At 36.7% G+C, this 20702-nt stretch overlaps 1 protein-coding gene across 7 annotated transcripts in view; it reads left to right on the plus strand.

Moving 5' to 3' along the window:
* The window catches only part of myo16 (myosin XVI), a 231488-nt gene that overhangs the window by 143729 nt on the left and 67057 nt on the right, over positions 1 to 20702 (plus strand). For all 7 annotated transcript variants that reach the window (XM_079881644.1, XM_079881643.1, XM_079881645.1 and 4 more), the window contains exons 17-22: positions 1030 to 1147; positions 4315 to 4432; positions 5826 to 5897; positions 8857 to 8998; positions 12010 to 12082; positions 20386 to 20538. In XM_079881644.1, the coding sequence (XP_079737770.1) occupies positions 1030 to 1147; positions 4315 to 4432; positions 5826 to 5897; positions 8857 to 8998; positions 12010 to 12082; positions 20386 to 20538 (676 nt within the window). The remainder of the gene's footprint in view (positions 1 to 1029; positions 1148 to 4314; positions 4433 to 5825; positions 5898 to 8856; positions 8999 to 12009; positions 12083 to 20385; positions 20539 to 20702) is intronic.

Genomic DNA, 20702 nt, shown 5'->3' on the forward strand with positions numbered 1-20702 from the left:
CATGTATATATTGTATATATATTTATACATAATTTATATTATATATAAATATTTTATATATAAATAACACATTTTTCTTAAATATATACATGCATATGTGTGTATTTATATATACAAAATAATTATATACAATACACACACATATATTATGTAAACACAAACTTGAATTTTGGATGCGATTAACCGTTGTCCAGCACTAATATACGAGTATAATAATACACAAACTATATATATTCATTCCCATAAATTAAGAATTTGTTCTCATTTTTAGGAAATCATGGCCACAAATTAAAGTATTCCGACGATTAACTTGTACGTCAGCACGTTTAACTAATTTGTTTGGTTTTAAGTACATTTTGTGCACAATATAGTAATTTTTCCCTCGATTTACTAAATCGTGGCCATGTTGAAATAATTTGTTCATCTGTTTTTGTTAAATCGTGGCCACAAATTAACAATTTGTTACCACAATTTATTAATTTGTTCCAGCATTTTAGTAAATCGTGGCAATTTTGAACTAATTTGTTCCCTTGTTTAGATTTGACTTTTTTATTATATAAAAAAAACTAGAGCTTAATGAAACATTTTGTATAAATCTTAATGTAACAAGGAAACGGACCATTTAAGTTTGTTATTCGTATTCATAGGTAAAAACAGAAAAAGAAAATGTTTACATTTATGAATATGGATTATTCAATGCAATTGGATGAAAGTTTACTACACAATTGAAATTCGTAAATCTTAAAAAAAATGCTTTTTTTAGTGTACTGGGTGAATCCAGTTTTAAACTCTCTGTGACTCCAAGTGTCCTCAGCAAATCATGCATTGGGGTAAAATGGAAGGTTATCATTAAAAATTGAACGTTCACCTTACTTTGACTTGAATTTGTGAGTATGTCGTTGACAGTTTGAACATCTCAGTCTTACTTTAGCGCTCCTAAAGTCCCACACCAATTGCTCTTTTCAAGATGGCAGTCTAAATCATCACAAATCTTTTTTTTTTTCTTTTTTTTTTTCTTTTTTTTTTCAGGTGTCTGAGCACAGCGGCTCCTGGGGAAACTCCTGCAGTAGCTACTGCATGTCCTCAGAGCAGAGAGAAGCTCTCGGCCCTTAAACAGGCTCTGCGTGCGCTCGGATTCAACAGACTGGTACACACATCTTCAAGAACACATTTATCCATTATCCAAAGATTCAGAATTACTACACATGAAAAAACATTTTTATTTAGTTCTCTTTTCAAGTGTGTGCAAGAGTGAGAAAAAAAAAACATCTGAGAACACATACACATTTTTGGATTTAAAGTCTAATTTAAACATTAAATAAATGAATAAATACATTTTGAAACAAATAACAAATTAATTAAACTTGTATTTATATTTAAATTAGGGCTGTCAAACGATTAATCGCGATTAATCGCATCCAAAATAAAAGTTTGTGTTTGCATAATTTATGTCTGTGTATGGAGTATAATTATTTTCTATATATAAATACACACACATGCATATATATATTTAAGAAAATGTGTTATTTATATATAAAATATTTATTTATAATATAAATTATATATAATATAAATATATATACACAGTATATACATGCAAATATTTCTTAAATATATACATGCATGTGTGTGTATTTATATATAGAAAATAATTATACACGGTACACACACGTATTATGTAAAAACAAACTTTTATTTTGGATGCGATTAATCGCGATTAATCGTTTGACAGCCCTAATTTAAATGCTTTGCAAGTGTTAAAAGTAATCATGACATTTTGATGACAAATTATGACAATGTGACATCCAACCTTAAAGACATACTGAAAATAAATAAAATTGGTTGCTACCTGACTAGAGAAAACAAATAAAAAAGGCTGTTGTCTTCCCTTTTGAAAAAAAAAAAAAAAAGTAGGAAAACTTCAACACCCCATAATGCATTGTGCATGTTTCTATCCAAGTCCACTCCCAGTCTGCTATGGATACGCTTGAGAGCGCCTTGCTTTAGTAGGAAATACTTCTTACGAAACTTTTAGTTTCAGTGGTGTCAACTTGTTTTGTTCCCGGGTGCAAGAATTCAAAGAGTAAATGTTTTGCGTTGAGTTACTTTCGGTTTCCATTGAAGATTCCAAATAATCTTAAATACAAAAAGAACGCTGCAATAGAAAATCTGAAAAACCTCTCTGTTTTTAGTCAAAATTTCAAACTGGATGACATCGACACAGTTCCTGCGGCCAAAATCCCATACTATATAGTAGATGGGTCCTACATTTGCTTTGCGACCACTAAAAAAAGTGTGTTCTATAAGAATGCGTTTAGTACGTACCACATCCGTCATTTTATCATGTGACCTACTTCACAACTGCTTCACTTCTACTTCACAAATGTCCTCATGGGATAGTAAAGTGTCCAATGAATGCGCACTTCAGAATCTCACCGGAAGTAGTAGGTCATCCGGGTTCTTTTCGCCTACTGTTTTATGAATACTATGAATGTATTATACATATTACTCTGTTCACATACTGTTTTTCACCTACTATATAGTACGGAGGTAGGCATAATCAGATGCGTCAAGTGTTTTAGGGCAAACGGAGAGGAAAAACTGAAAGAAACTGCCGTTCTGTTAGTTCCGCCCACCAACCGGAAGCAGAACTCAGTCAGGTATAGGTAAGAATGCTGACAAATAAACGTGAATTTATCGGTCCAGATAACACAGAGTAAACATTGTTTATTTGCATGTACTACCGACATTGTAACAAAACAAAGTGGGTTGAAAATCTGCAAAGTTCCAGTATTCACTATATTTTCATATGCAGGCAGCTTTTTGGATTGCTCTGCCTACATCCAGACATTACTTTATAACCTCAGTCGAAGCTGAGCTGTCTCGTCTAAAGTAGACAAAGTGCTTCTGGTTTTAGGTGAGTCACATATACAGAGATGGAGAGAGTTGGTATGCCTTTGACTTTGACAGCCGCTTCAGACATGTTGTTCTGATTTATGTAGGTTTAAACATTATAACTCATTACACTATGTCTGCAGACTATAAAAACAGACATCTCAGACTAGCGTTCAGCCTGAGGCCACACTAACCTGCCAACCTGTGTGTTATTGTTTTTGTTCATTACTAGAACGGTATGTTCAGGACTCTAGCGTATGGCATACTGTACAGTATATACCATACATTTGTGTGCCTACACACATGCACACCCTTATGGTGATGCATGAACATTTTGTTACAGTGTAGGGTGTACTATCATGCGTTCAGTTTGTGTGGTTGGTCCAAACAGACACATTAACTCTCACACACACCTGACTTCCAGCCAGACACTGTGTTCTAATCCTACCAGGAACCTGTAAATCAGCTTCATTAAAAAAGGATTGTTCTCTCATCCCATCAGTGCAGCACGACCCTCGATGACCCTCGCACGCATTAACACACTCGCACGGTCTCTCAGACTGCCATATCTATTCTACATTCACAATCCCTGTCTATACAACTTCCTCATCTTTTTCTTTTACACAAAGATCAGTGGTTCTCAAGCTTTTTGACCCAGTGTCCAACACAATATTCAAAGACCCTTCATATTTGACAAGATATTTCCTGTGGTATTTCTTCAATATGACAACACTGCTTGATTTCAAACTTTGTAATTATTATTATTATTATTATTAGTATTATTATTATACATTTTTGCTAACTTTATTAATTAATAGACTGTTAATAATTAATTAAACATGATTTTTTGTTGATTAAAATAAAGCTGAAATTAAAATATAAATATTAGAGGAAAAACTTTAGCTTAAATGAAAATTAGAAATGGTGTCTTGGCAACCAACTGAAATAAATATAAAAAAAATACTAAAGAATATAAGAAAATTACTAAAACTCAAACTAAAATTAAGTGAAAAAAATAAACAATAATAAACATATTTTTTTTAAAATATAAAATATACAGATAAAAGCTAATGAAAAGTATCAAATACTGTAACATTTTAATAATACTAAAATAACTGGGCACAATCAATAAAAATATATAATATATATCATATAAAATCATATATATATTGTGGAACTTCTATTTATTTCTGTATTTAGATAAGCATATCATATCATTGTTGTCAAAAGTGGTTAAACAAAGCGTAGCAAATAATTCTAGCTTAACTTGATGAGGAAAATTGAATTTGAATCTGTAATATTGGACCCTGGACTCAAATGTGACTGAACTGTGCTCTGTAATCGGCCCTGTTTCTTCAGAGGCCCGCTTCTGTTCTCAGTCCAGTCTGACTCTCAGCACTTTGTTTGTTTCGCTTTCAGGAGGTGGAGAATTTGTTTGTGGTCCTCTCTGCACTGCTGCATTTGGGAGACGTGCGCTTCACCGCCCTGACAGACGCTGACACTGCGTTTGTGTCCGATTTGCAGCTGCTAGACAGAGGTCAGTGGTGCAGCTGCGTCATGAGGCCAGCAGGGGCCGATCTCCTCCACCGGGAGCCCTGGAGGATAGACAGGGGGGAAGTGGGCGGGTGACTACGCAGAAAGAACTGTCACACCATCCTGGGTTGTTTACATCAATTCTTACCATGGCCTAATAGTGGAATCACTCACCACACAATGGAAAACTCTCTCTGCCACTCTAATAATACACGGCACCCTCCAGCACATACACACTCTGTCCTACAATTTTGAGCTAATCGCCCCTTTCCAGACACACACACACAGGGTCACCTGTTTCCTTAAGCCCTGCAGAGCAGCGCAGCGGAACAGAACGGCCACTCGGTCTCCTTCGTGTTACATAACGACACGCATAATACTGAGCCTGGGTAAACAAGTGACGTCAGCGTGCTCAAATATAAAAGCTGATACATGTACATCCCTATGAGGTTTCTGTCATTGTGGATATGTTTAAAATGGGCATATAAACACGTCCCATTATACACTAATGGATACACTCCACACAAACACACTCATGCTCATTACGGTTTGCATTTGGCACCTTGTGTACTGTACATAATAGGAGGTGTGGATTCATAGTAGAAAACAAGACTGTTTGTTTTATAGCATGTTGATTCTTAATTTGATTGGATGAGCCACATTCAAAGTTGTTAAATGGTGAGTGTGCCCGTGCCGTTTGCATCATGCAAGTACTATCATGTACAGTACAATTTAAGTTAATGAATTGTACAAGCTCATAACAAGTATTTGTAGTTGTAATTATCTCTGAGAATTAATATACAGCACCATTCAAAAGTTTGGGGTTGGCAAGATTCTTTTTTTGAGAGAGAGAGAGAGAGAATCAAAAGCTTGGCTCTCCAAAGGCTGCATTTATTTGATCAAAACTACAGTAAAAACATTTTTTTTTTCTGAAATTGTATTACAATTTAAAATAACTGAAAGGACTATTTAAAAATTAAAAACGTTTCTGGTATTTTAAATTGTAGTGTAATAATTATAAACAATAAGAAAATAATATATAATAATACATAATATATTAGTATAGTTTAATTAAAATAAGAGGCAAGAAATCGCTGAGAGGTGAAGGCAGTACCTGTCATAAATTACAAGCTTGTGGAAATGGCAGGGCACAAATCAGCAGGAAGTTTCCGGGAGATTCAGTACATTATTCAGATTGCAAATGTGTATTTGTGTATTTTACACTTCCAAAGGAACAGACCAGGCATTTGGGTGCTACTGAACTGAATTTTGTTATTTTATTTTTTATATAATGATTTTAAATGTGGCTCATCCAATCAGGATCTAGCTTTGTAAACCTTTGTAATCATACAAATGTATCTGAATGTGTGTTTTTTTTTTTTTTTTTTGTCCTGTAGTGGCTGGGATGTTGCAGGTGAGCTCTGAGGATCTAGGCTCTGCCCTCACGTCTGATGTCCAGTGTTTCAAAGGTACTAGTTTCAGTTTCCAATCAACAGACGGACTAAACACTCTCATTTAAAGTGAGCTTGTTTAGCATAGCACCTTGTATAGAGTGAGTCTCATTGCAGAGAGGCCTGCTGACACCGTTCATTGAGATGTACTGGCCTTTCCCCAGTCACAAACCCATCAATGAATGTGGCCTCAAGCATTTGGCCTCGTATTGTGTTACTGGCGAGCCCAATCTGGCTCAATTGGATAACTGTCTCCTTGTTCAAAATATACACACATAAACACACAGTTCTGTTGCGAGGTCTAGACTGTGCGCGTGCTGTGCCATTATATAACAAGTGTGGAGTATGTATGAATCACATGATGTCTGGATATTAACCTAATTCAGCCATCGAGGACACACCGACCTATTGCCTATAATTACAAGCAGACTTGGCATTGTTTTGTGTCTGTCCGAGATTTGCCTCTCTCCGTCTTCTTTGCTTTGTCATGCATCCATGCCTCTCTTTTAAAGGGATAGTTCACCCCAAATTTAAATTCTGCCATCATTTGCTCTACAAACAATGTCCAAACAACATCGAAGTAATGTAAAAGTGGTCAATGTCACTAGTATGCTACATTCCAATAATCCATACGATAGCTTTGCATGATGAAAAGATCAAAGATCGAAACGTTGCTTTTAGAGTCCTAGCTCTAGAGTTTATGACAGAAGTAGCAATGTATGCATTATTTTGAGTCAGATCTTTTCAATAAATCAGTTGGTCCAATTTACAACTTTGGTCTGAATGTTTCATTCATGAATCTGAGTTATCTGGGTTTTGACTCGATGATCTAATGCATGGCCACGGGAACAGCTGTTTCACTGTGGTGGAATTTAAGATTATGCAAAATAGTTTTGTTTTTCAACATGTGTTTTCCACCTTTATTCTTAATTTCTTTAAAGATGATTTTGTTTTCATATATTGTCAAATGTGGGTTAGAGTGATTACTTTCATGTGACTGATCACGCTATTATATGCAGCTAGTATGAGTGACAAAATGCTCTGTGGCCAGATTTGCTTAATGCAAAATCTGACACTTCAAATCAACATTTAAATGTCAACTTTTAGAAAAGTAGTCTTTAATAATGTCTAAATCTATTCAAATGCAAGTAAGTATTATGTCTGGAAATAATGTTCTCAGCAGTAACTGTTTGTAAATGTGTATATATAGGGCTATTTAGCCATTTAGTGGTTACACTATGGTATTGCAGATAACAAATGGTGCAACATTTTGAGGTTAATATTTAGTACCCTACAATCCCCTTAAAATACAAAATTATTCAACTATTTAACATTGTAAAACATAATTCAGAGGCAATAAATACTAAATTAAGGCAATACTTAATACATGCAATACTATCTTGTGTGTACTTAAAACCTAACAATCATCATTAGATTGCCACCCTTAGGCTGAATAATGCAAAGACATTATACCTCTGCCAAAAGTGTATCTACATGTGTCCAGCAATTAGAAAATAAAACGTATAAAATGTTTATCATAAGCTAGTACTAAGACCCAGAATCTGTCCCACCTAAATTTACGGTCAGGGGACATTACTGAAATAAATTTGACAGTTTTATTTTATGGGTGAACTTACTTGTGTAATTGTGTGAACTAATCTTGCAATTACTTGTTGTTTTGGTTGTATTTCTTAAACAAGTCAGAGAGAAATGTCATCCTTACAATGCCACACTTGTGCAGTTTAATATATGCAGCAATCAGAGGACACTGACTGACGGTCAGACATTGGAAGTGTGTGCATCTGGAAGTTGACGCACTGTGGCGGCCATGAATGGCATAGCTAATGCAGTGATTCATGTGTGTGACATCATCAAAGGTCACATCATCGGAGCCCGGGCGCTGCGTGTCCTCCACATTAGCATGTGCCGTGTCCCCTCAGCCAGCACAACCAACAATGGGCCGCTTGTTTTTCAGCCACCCACATGCGTTGTATATCAGTCAAATTGTGACACACTGTCTCCTGTTTGTTTTCCTCTTTGCTCTGTCCCCATGTTGTTTTGAGCAGTCATTGGCTGTTTGGATTATTATTTTTTTTTTTTGTTTACTGCAATCTCTACTTTTTTATGTGCTTCCAGCCCTGTTTAAAGGACCAGCTTGAATTTAGATGCTGTTAATGCTAGTTTGGTGATGGTCTAGCTGGTGGGGTAGCAAAACTCAACATGGATGGATGGATGGATGGATGGATGGATGGATGGATGGATGGATGGATGGATGGATGGATGGATGGATGGGATGGGACAGATTGACAGGCAGACAAATAGATAAATATGCAGACAATACACTGTTGGCTAGATAGACAGAGACAGACAGTATAATAAATAGATGGATAAACAGATAGGTAGATATTTAAGGATGCATGGATGGATGGACAGATTGAACAGTAGAACAATTTATAAACCGATAAATAGATAAACCGACATAATGATAAATTGGATGGACAGACAGACAGACAGACAGAATGATGGATGGGTGGATAATTGGATGGATATTTGGATGGTCAGTCAGCCAAACAAATTGATAAACATATAGAAAGGCAAGGTAATAAATAGTTGGATAGATAGACAGAGAGACAGGCAGAATGATAAAAAAGATGGATAGACAGGTAGGTACAGTAGAGATGGATGGATGGATCAATGGGTCGATAGATGGAATGGTACAATGATGGATGGATGGATGGATGGATGGAATGGTACAATGATGGATGGACGGACTGACAGATAGACAAATAATTAAGACATTGAAACAGACAGAACAATAAATAGATAGGTAGATTGATTGATGGATAGGTTGATAGATTGATGGATAGACGGAACAATAAATTAGACGGGTAGAGACTTATGGATGGATAAATGTATAGACAGACAGACAGACAATGTAAAAAGTCACTAATTGCTTGGCATTTGCCCTCTGCTTCAGGTGATGTCATAACAAGGCGCCACACAGTTGAAATGTCCAACCATCACAGAGACTTCCTGGTCAAAGCTCTGTACGGACGACTCTTCAGCTTCTTGGTCAATAACATTAACTTTTACCTCCAAGGCCATGAAGAAAACACTGGGTAAGATGCATTCATGTGAGGATAGATGCATGGTTTTATATGGATGATGTGTTTTTTGTGAAGGCTTGTGAATAAGAGGCCTGCATAAACCGAGATCATTGAACAATTTTAGTTTTTTGAAGTCAGTTTAAACATTGTTCCCTCATTGTTCTAAAGTGCACAGTCCCATTTCAGTGTACATATAATTGCAGGGACGCTTACCAGCTATTGATCTATACGGATTATTCGACTGTAATGCTCGCGGGACGCACTCAGCTGTGACTGGTAGAAACTCACACTAAATCCTTCTCAGAGACCTTCTGTGATTTAACATCAGTCAAAACAAGGGGTCACGGTGAACTTTTTGAATAGTTTACACAGCGAATGCGAGAGCACCTGACGATAAGCGGCACAGCCAGTAGCATTCGAGCAGGAGAACACACCCAGTGCGCCGGCATTGCATTATGAGAAAGGTATCTCGCAGCTAAAACTGAAATTTCCATGGAACTCAAAGTATGTTTGTATTCACACATAGACAAGTCACAGTGACTCATCATTCCACATAATTTCACATGCCTCACTGTCTTCCACAAAAACAAACTGAGCATATTTTCATCTTTAAAGACATACAAATATGCAGAAACAATTAGAACTTGGCAGCTTCTAATCGTTTAACGGCCAGTTAATATTTCATACCTGCCTTGAACCTATATTTGACTTTATATACACATGCCAATGGCTAGTGACTTAGCAAATGTACCAGCCATACATATTTTTTACCGACCGGGAAACTGTTTTTGCAAAAACGGGCAGTTATGACACCAACATTTTAGATACCAGTGAAAATGTCGATACCACAACTAAGTCTTCTAGCCTGACTAATATACATTTAAAAAGACAAGTAAACAGTCAGTAATAAAATAAGAAACAAATACTCAAATTACAAGCAAAAGCACTATTAAATATAATATAACAAAAATACAAATGAAATCAACAGTGCTTTTCATGTAAGGTAGGTCTGACAGTATTTTCCTAGTACAGAAATTGAATAAAGCAAGCAAATGTGAAATAACACTGCATAGTCTGCAATACACGCTTCAATAACACTTTATAAATTAAACATCCTTATTAATTATACATTGTATTCAGTCAAGAGCAGTGAGAGATTTGTTTTCTTTCTTGTTTGTTGTTTGATTAACATTAAAAATACAGACAGCAGCGGTATTATTAGGCTACTGTCACTTTAAGACATAATGCATGGATCCAATATACTGATACTTTACACATGCGTTTACATTCTCAACGGTTTACTTTTACTTAAGACATACGTAATCGACTATGTTTGCTAGGATACTCGCTGTTTTTTGACACAATTTAGTGTGAATTTGTTCGTTTAAGTTCAAGAAGACGTGAAAGAGAGCCCAGTTTAGTTTTTGCTCAGTGTCTTTCTGTAACGGAATGGGCTCACTTTCGCATCTGCTTGCGCTTGAATATTTCAATCGTCAAGTCTTAAACTTCCGTGACGCTGCAGTGATGGCCCGTCAACTGTCCCGAGCGTCATTCACGTTCATGCATTGTTAGAATTCATAAAAATGTTACCGGCCAACTAGCGAGTGACTGTTTCATATACTCGCCAACACCAATTTTTACTCTCATTTGGCGCTTTATTCAGAAAAAGACATTCAATTGATCGAACGTTTTAGTAAAGACATTTATATTGCACTTTCTATTCATCAAAGACTCATAAACAAGGATCACTGTTTACACAAGAACGATTAGCAACACAACTGTTTTCAACATTATAGTTTAATGTAAATATGGCTACTACGATTATGAGCTTAATCGCATTAGATTGATCGAAGTCATGCATAGTTTAATCACATTATTGCCAAAATCCCATTATAATTGCATTTAAGAAGGTGCATGTAAACACATTCATTTATAGTAAAAAGAAATGTTTCTTGAGCAACAAATCAACATATTAAACAGATTTTTAAGGATCATGGGACTCTGAAGACTGGAGTAATGATGCAGAACAAAAAAATAAAAATCTGCTTACACAGAAATAAATTACATTTTAAAATATATTCAAAAAGAAAAGTTATTTTTATTTGTAATATTATTAATATCATTATTTCACAATATTGCTGTTTTTACATACTTTTTTAATCAAAGAAATAAAGTATTGTTGAGCATAATAGACGTCTTTCAAAAACATGAATTAAATCTTACCAACCCAAAACGTTTGAACACTTTTGAGTGTTCATATGTTTTTTTGTATATGAATGACTGTATGGAATGAGCTAAAGGAATAATCACTCATTCACGCATTCAAAAATCCATTGTAATCTATTTACAAAAGGTGGAAGGTTTAGCGTTGTAAATGAAGGTACCGTTCTGAAGTGTGATCGATAACTGGGCAAAGCAGGCTTGACCTGCTGTGTCCTGGTCAGCAGTTCAGTGGGCGCATTGGATTAGGCTAATGTTCATCGACGCACATGTGAGAATGTTTATTACTGGTCGTAAAGGGCATGATAGTTTCCACCATGAAGACCACAGCACCACACCAGTACACCGCATTTTTATTTACAAATATAATGCATTTTTGCTTTTTAATTTGATTTATGGACAGTTTTCCAAGGTGAAGTGATTAAAAATAGGTAAAATACATGTATTTAAAATCTAAATATGTTACTGTTTCTGAAGTAACATGCTCGCATTCCTGATTGGTGTGTGAGACTCCTGGTCTCCCTCCTGATTGGTTGGTGTTAGGACACATCCTGATACGTTTTACACTTTCAGAGACAACGGGTGCTTCAGTGTATTTTTTTGTAAAAATTATGACGGAATTGTCTTGACATAACCTTTTGTTTCTTAGAAAAACCTGTATGTACTTTTTTCTTGTCAGTGACCTTTAAGTATTGTTTTTTTTTTGTTTTTTATATTAGAAAAACCTTGCACTTAAGCTATTGTTGACTTCAGATCACCCTCCCCTCTACAGTCCTGAAATATTTTCCTGTCTGTTTTGACAGAGATCCTGCCCTTGAAATAAGCATCTTGGACATCTTTGGCTTTGAGGAATTCCAACGCAATGGTTATGAACAGGTAAGTAGAGACAGCACAGATATTGATGATTATGATGATAATGATAATTACACTTTTAACATCTAATTGTGACCTTTTGAAAGGGTCTTTCGGATCATTATAATGTCAGACAACTGAGGCTTACATTATAGCCCCCTTTCGAAGTGCAGTCTATTCAGAGACTGGCTCTGAAGATCACAAGCTGCTCCTTATCTTCTCACTGTGGACTCTGGTCCTCCTAAACCTCCTGCTGGTCTGCACTGGGTTTGATGTGGAGCTGCCAATGAGCCACAGACCAGTGGGAATCAAGGCATTCCCATACAGGGGAGCGCACTAACCTATCACACAGCATGATTCCTGCCTTGGGCTATGTTTTTTTTAGACTTAACGATTGACAGGATGTTCCTCTGCCGGGTTTTTTTTTTTTCCCCACCATCAAAGTATTTCACTCTAAATGAGACGGGTAGCTTTATAGCTCTGTTCCAAAACTCTACCAGCTGCCTCTGTAGACCGTATTTTAAAGACCCGGGTATACTTAATTGTGTGTGTTGCACTACATCTCACGCACAGTAATGTCAGCTTTCAGAGTATACACAATGGAGCATGCACTGTTATAGTTGCACTTCTGGGCGGATACAAAAATTGGGCTGCGTGCGGACTGTGTGCGTGGACATCCACCGACCCTCCTGATGACAAAATGTCGTATAGCCACTTGTTTCATGACACTTGTTTCAAACAAAAGGGGTATAATACTGAGGTATCTACATTTTATTTTATATTGTAGAATAAAACGTGAAAATACATTGAGCTTGTGTTGTGTCTGGATAAATTGAGAATCACAATTGTTTTGTTTTAAAATAGAGATAATTAATCTCCCGTGGACTAAACAAAATAACATGCTAGAGGTTCTGAAAATGTTAATTGCTGCAGTCTATTTAAAAATATGCAATTTATTTGAATTCGTTATTTAAAAAAAAAAAAATTATAATTTGATATGATTAAATGACTCGCTCAGAGACTTCACTTGTTTAATTACCAGATGAATGTGTTTTTGAATGAATCTCTTAAATGATTCAGTGATACATATTTTTTAACAGTCACTTTTTATTGTAACATTTAACCAAAAAGCCGTTCAAAAATGCATTGACTTAAGGACAATGGACAAACTAATTTCCAGATTTAAGGAATCATTGCTACAGCACTCTTATGCAAATAAATGTTGATTGTGAAAATACTTTAGAATTTATTATATCACTGAATAATAGTTAACACTTACTATGCTTATTAAATAAGCGGCCATTTTTATTAACACATGTAGGACCCTATCTTGCACCCAGCGCAATTGACTTTGTACAACGACGCATTTATCATTCCTATTTTGCACCCGCGCACAGCGGACTTTTCCCTCCACAGACGCACGTCGGTAAAACAGGAAATGAACTTGCGCTCCCGGGGGCGGTTCAGCGAAAAGAGGAGGCGTGTTCCGGCGCAAACGTTCCCTGGTGCTATTTTGCAGTTCCAGAAAACAATTCCGCCAATGACCAGGAAAAACCTAGTCTAAAGTCAGAGGCACGTTGCACGTTATTCATATGCTATTTTAAGGGCGCATGCTTGGTCTGTCTGTTTAACCGAAGCTGATTTGGGTGGGTTTCTCCCATTCCCATACAACGTCATTTCTCTGTCTTTCACGGCCCTGACGAGAACGTCGGTCTCCTCGGCTGTGAACCGCTCCTGGCGTGTGCTTGGCAAATCCGCCGTTATAATAGCAATCCGCCATGGAAGAAGCGTGCCTGCTTTTAAAGGGAATGAGAGAAGACACTCTGATTGGTTTATTGCACGTTACGTCCAAACCACACCTATGAATAATGAAGCTACTTCAGACCAACCCATTTTAGATTTGCGGGCGCAAGAGTCATTTATCCCGCCGGTATAATAGCAACAGCGCCCAAGACCCGCCCACAAAGTTGCTTGATACTTGCGTTTCAGATCGTTAAAATAGGGCCCTTAGAGCGCTAATCAGTTATAAATGAGGTTTTTCATTATTCTTTTGAACACAAACGAAGATATTTTAAAGAATGTTGGTAACCAGACAGTTGACCGCACCTATTGACTTCCATTGTCGTAAAAAAAAATAAAAATACTATGGAAGTCAATGGGTTCCGCCAACTGTCTGGTTACCAAAATTGTTTAAAATATCTTTGTTTGTGTTCAACAGAAGAAAGAAACTCATACAGGTTTGGAATAACATGAGGGTGAGAAAATTATGACACAATTTTAATTTTGGGTGAACTATCCCTTTAACTCCAGATTAAACTCAGATTGTATCCATACGTCCCAGAGCGGTCAGTTGAGACAAAACAGAGTGATAATTCAGCTTGTTGTGAAACAAGTGCATCTGTTGTGGCCGTACTTCACAGAGCGGTTTCATTTTGAACAGAAGCCTTGAGCCGGATCTATGTGCATAGCTGAGTGTGCCATGAATGTATATACATATATTATACATGAATGTATATCAAAAGATTAGTGTTAAATAAAGCTGCTGCTGCTGCAGCTGCTGTCAAGACCCTGAGTTGTTATTTTAGTTTTGGAGAGAGACAAATGTCTGACTGAAGGCTAAGACGCCACGTGTGCACCTCCGCCCCCCTGCCCAGAATTCTCTGTCTTTTGTGCATGCTGTGTTTTTGCACTGGACAGATGAGGTCGACGTATAAGGGGTGGGTGTTTTCTCCTCAGCTGAACCCTTGGCACCAGACACAAAGAAGGCTCTGTGCACACTTGGTTTTGACCCATTAACCATCAGCCTGGATTTGGCGCCATCCAATGTCATTGTTGTCATAGACTCTATAGGGAGGATGCATGAGGTAAATTAGGGGTGCTGTGCTGTAATGGTTAATAAATAGCTGCTCCTTTCTGAGCTACTCATCAACTTCCAACTGCTAAAACAGCTGATTGATCCCTCATAAAAGGGGATCTGCATGAGAACACTCTGTATCCTGCTGAAACCTGCTTAAACCAACCAAAGTTGGTTTGCTGGCCTTGGCTGGTTTAGCGTGTTGGCCTGCTGGTGAAGTGGTCAAAACCTATTTAGACCAGCTTTGGCTGGTAAAAGATGATTAAAGTAACAACTGCGGCTTGTGACAAAGTGTGAATCTTATTGGTTGGCCATTTTTCATCGCAGTGTGATGGGAAAGAAATTAGAGCACATATTTGTCGCATTGATGACAAACGAATGTTGTGGATCGGAACAGATGCTTTAACAGACATTCAGTTAAATTTTCGCACCGACAATCTGTCTTGATGAATATTTGTTTTTGAGGGTCTGTCCCCATCTAGACGAGGGTCTTTATTTGTGTCTGTGTGTGGATCTGTTCTCCAGATATCCATCTTGACAACTGTTGAGAGGTAGACAGGTAAGGTGTGTGTGTTGTCTGTATGTGTGTCATTCCTGGATATCTTTCTTGACAGTGTTGGACAAGGTGTAAATCAGGGCTGGTGCTATAAGAGATAAGTGCTTACCCACAATCCCCTGGGAGATCTCCTTGTGTTGGTGGGTGTGACAGGTTGGGGAATGCTTACGAGACGGCGAGATGTCGATTGCTTGTCTCCTAAATATACACCTTTAAACCACATGTCAAAAGAGATTTACGGTCTTTGACCTTTCAAGGTCACAAGAATGAGAGAAAACGCAAATAAGGGGCGAGTGACCGTGATTAAGGAGCAGGAACTAGGCATTTAATGCCCACTAGATATAACTATATAAGTATGAGAATTGGGTCTGATCGAAATCAAGAAGTCCACTAGAGTTTGCACAGACTAGTCGACTTTAATTCTCTGCCATGGCGCTTTAAGCTTGATGTCGACTAGTTGCTGATCATGGCCTATAGAGGGCGCAACAGGATAAGAAATCTTTGAAGTCCACTTTTACGCTCTGTTTCCAACAGTTAAAATGACAAATAAATGCTTACACTGAGAACGCTCCACAAGATATGTTTGATTATACCATCTGGATGCTCAAAGTTGATCGGCTTATTGTACGGGTAAGTTAATCGGTGTTCTAAACTAATGTGTGCTGCATTGTAACGCAGAGACATACAGAAAGTAGCTCACAAATGTATTGTCAACATCTGTATCCAATTTAGAACGAGCAGAAACCTGTGAGAAATATAACGACCCAAAGACAAAAGAAATGATAAAAATAAGCTGTGTATGAGCAATAGCCTTGTGGGCAGCGCTGTGTCATATGCCATAGCTGTGTACGAGTCTCAGCTCGAGGTTCAGGCTTATTTTTTCATTAATGACGTCATCAGCGACTAGTCGGCGTCGACTTCAACTTTAATCACATAAATATCGACTTAAAACAATTGTCCATCTATTGGAGTGCCACAATGTACCGGTATTGACGATAGCAGTGATATTTAAAAAATGAAATAGCTATATGTTAATGCTACACATCTGATATTGTAAATAATTCAGTGCCACTAACTATCTGGTTGATACTCCAACATAGTAGGTGGTGGTATCGCACCTTTAGGCTGGTTGCCACCCGTCATAAAAAGAAAGACAACACATTGTGTAGTTATTATGTTGGAAGAGATTCTCTACCCACACCTGAGAAAAGTTGTCCCGCCAGTGTGGGAGTTTTTGGATTTGAAAATAAAGACGGGTTGTTGTTAGACTCCCTGTATGCAGGAAGTGTTGATCAACAGTAAGTCAAGTCACCTTTATTTATATAGTGCTTTATACAATACAGATTGTTTCGGCGATAACAGGAACATGATTCATTAATGCAAACGGCTGTACAGCAGCTGTAAAAGAAAATAGTGTGATTGTTCAGTTGAAGTCAGTTCAGTGTTGATTCAGTTCCATTGTAAGGAGGATCATCAATTATTAAATTAGTTCATTTCATCTATAAAGCAGTTCTGCAGAAAACAGTGATGTCATCATCCAGCTCAGTTCAGCTCTTAGTCTATAGTGTCAGTGCAGTCAAAACAATAATATTGTTGAATATTAAATGTTATTTATTCTTGTATGCTTTTGTACAGTTATGGTAACAAACTCTCTCAATGCCTCCCTACACTCAGATTTTGAGTTTGATTCATTGGGCAAAAAAAGAGAAAACACAAAGTTAAAGATAAATTTGATTGATATCATTATTATTTTTATTATTTCTATAATCCTGATAATACCATTAAAGTGAATTAATTTAGACACAATAATCGTGTAGTGAAGTTTTCCACACTTTATGTTGTAGGCCTATATCACTGATTTTTAGATTTACTCGCCCTTAACCCTTTATTTTGTGTCACTCGGAAATGCTAGGTAATGTTATTGCATTGGACTTACTGACATAATATATTAAATTATATTAAATATATTAAATTAACTTTATTGTATTATTTTTTTTACAGTTTTGATCATTTTTGGGCATTTTTGGGGGGTGGGGGTTTGACCTTGTTGCGATTTTAGTGTTGACCAGCCTACATAAAAATATTATATATATATATATATATATTAGGGCCGTCAAAAGATTAATCGCGATTAATCGCATCCAAAATAAAAGTTTGTGTTTACATAATATATGTGTGTGTACTGTGTATAATTATTTAGTATATATAAATACACACACATGCATGTATATATTTAAGAAATATTTGCATACATATACTGTATATATATTTATATAGTTTATATTATATATAAATATAATTTTTTTTATATATAAATAACACATTTTTCTTAAATATATACATGCATGTGTATTTATATATACAAATTTAATTATACACAGTACACACACATATATTATTAAAAACAAACTTTTATTTTGGATGCGATTAATCGCGATTAATCTTTTGACAGCCCTAATATAAATATTATAAAACCTTTTTTTTTTTTTTTTCACTCAAACATGGAGGTACATAAGCTTAGATCAATAAGGTCTACAATAAACCACTTAAAGAAATACAATAATCGCTAATAAGGCCTGCCATTTTTGACATGGAACACTGATCGTTTTACCAGTCCATCAGTTCTTAGAAGTGCTGTTAGCAAGTCATTTTTGAGACAATGTAGTTTCTTGTATATGTTGTATCTTGTTTATGTTGTCTTGCATTGGTAGGATGTTCCTCTATCCTCTGTCCCACATTTAAGATCTTTTCTCCATGGATGTTCTGGAATTCTCCCTCTCTTTCTCCAAGCTCTTCATCTTTGCTCTGATCTGTTTCTTTCACGATGTGTGCTGAATTGGTGTCAGCGCTTGGGCAGTCTTCCCTATGACATCCCGTAGTGCTGTAAAACCTCATGATGAGAAGTTGATGATCTTTTCTAAAATACTTGTTTTCTTTCCTCTCCATTACCTCCACTGTTGCTGTTTGTACTTCATCCAGTGTGTGTTGCCACATTCAACTTGGAAGACACCCATGTTGATGCAGCCGTGCACGTATACTTCCCTCAGATGGACTTTTGATAGGCAATAACAAAAAGGCTCCATCATATATGACCTAAGCTCTTGAGAGCTATGAAAAACATATTTTTAAATCAGCAGCTAGATGGTTTGAAGTTGAAGTGTGGCTGAGGAATTCTTTTGTTTGGGGAAAAAGCCACCATCTACTCTTTTCTATCAGAAATTGTACTTTTGTTCTCATGCTTTGTCCTCTTGGACTCCCTTCCATTAGGGTTCCTTGTTTTTAAACTTTCATCTCGACTGGATTGCGATGATGAATGATTTAAATGAGTCCGGTAACTGGGATGTTTGGATGAATTCCTGGAATAAAGCAGCTCACTGAAGCGTGTGGAACTGTGAGTGGAACTGAGAGTTAATGAGTGTGAAGGGTTAACGTGGAACACTTATTACAGCCATGTTCGTTAAGAGCTAATTAACGCACATGCCAGCTCTTTGTGTGCAGATAAAGCCGCCTGTCATATAGATATTGTTTGGAAAATATGTGGAATGCTAAATATACTTCATAAGTGTTAGCTTTATTTTGCCTGATAAAACGCACGTGCTTGCTTCCAAAGAGCAGTATCCATATATAGCCATATGAACAGTGCGTAATACATTGTGCACAATCCTATCTTTATAAAATTGTCTATCTATCTATCTATCTATCTATCTATCTATCTATCTATCTATCTATCTATCTATCTATCTATCTATCTATCTATCTATCTATCTATCTATCTATCTATCTATCTATCTATCTATCTATCTATCTGTCATTATATCTATCTGTCATTATATCTATCTGTCATTATATCTATCTGTCATTATATCTATCTGTCATTATATCTATCTGTCATTATATCTATCTGTCATTATATCTATCTGTCATTATATCTATCTGTCATTATATCTATCTGTCATTATATCTATCTGTCATTATATCTATCTGTCATTATATCTATCTGTCATTATATCTATCTGTCATTATATCTATCTGTCATTATATCTGTCTGTCATTATATCTGTCTATCTATCTATCTATCTATCTCATTATATCTACTGTATCTATCTGTCGTTCTGTCATCTATCCATCAATCTATCGATGTGTCTGTCTATCTCTCTCTCTGTCTGTTTTTCTCTCTGTCTGTCTGTCTGTTTTTCTCTCTATCTGTCTGTCTTTCTGTCTGTCTCTCTCTCTCTCTCTCTCTCTCTCTCTCTCTCTCTCTCTCTCTCTCTCTCTCTGTCTGTCTGTCTGTTTTTCTGTCTGTCTGTCTCTCTCTCTCTCTGTCTGTCTGTCTGTCTGTCTGTCTGTTTCTCTGTCTGTCTGTCTCTCTCTCATTCTCTCTCTCTGTCTGTTTCTCTGTCTGTCTGTCTGTCTCTCTGTCTGTTTCTCTGTCTGTCTGTCTCTCTGTCTGTTTCTCTGTCTGTCTTTCTGTATGTCTGACATGTAATGTGTGAAGAAAAATATAAAAATGAAGGCACGTCAGAACAGAAGATAATATTTTACCAATTATCATTTCTATTCCAAAAAAAAAAAACAAAAAAAACATTAAGAACTGTGGTGAAAATTACTTCTAGGAAATTGACAGAATTATTCTTCATACCCGAACTCTTACTTTTACTCGTTTATTTTTGTAAAACTCACAAAAAGTGCAGAAGTGTCCATAGTCAAGGAGGAACATGCCCTACTTGGCTATATTGACCATTTAATGAGAAACATGGTTTATGACCACTTGTCAACAAAGATGTATTAACATGAGAAATGAACTAGTTAATCAATTCTTCAATGAAAGTGTATTTTATTCTATTTAATAAGTAAGTGTCCATATGCTGTGAGTACAGAGGCTTAACAAAGGCTTCTTCCTTGTGTTTCTGTCTGTAGCTGTGCATTAACATGGTGAATGAGCGTATCCGGCAGTACACAGCAGAGGTGCTCTTCCAGCAGGAGCAGCAGGAATGTCTGCAGGAGGGGGTTGCCATGGAGACGCTACGCTCCCTCGGCAACCAGACAGCGGTGTTGGACTTCTTCTTCCAGGTACACAGTCGTGGCTTTCCGAGAGCCGGGGAGAAAGCTTTTTCCCCACCCCGAGGCTGTTGACCCTGTACAAGAGCCCCTCTGTTGTCTCTTTAATGGCTGGTGCTGCTGTCTCTTCATTTACTGACTCAGTAACGGATGCAGCTGCTGACTCTTTTATAAAG

This window comes from Squalius cephalus, assembly GCF_949319135.1.
Source record: "Squalius cephalus genome assembly, chromosome: 9".
NCBI classification, from domain to species: Eukaryota; Metazoa; Chordata; class Actinopteri; order Cypriniformes; family Leuciscidae; genus Squalius; species Squalius cephalus.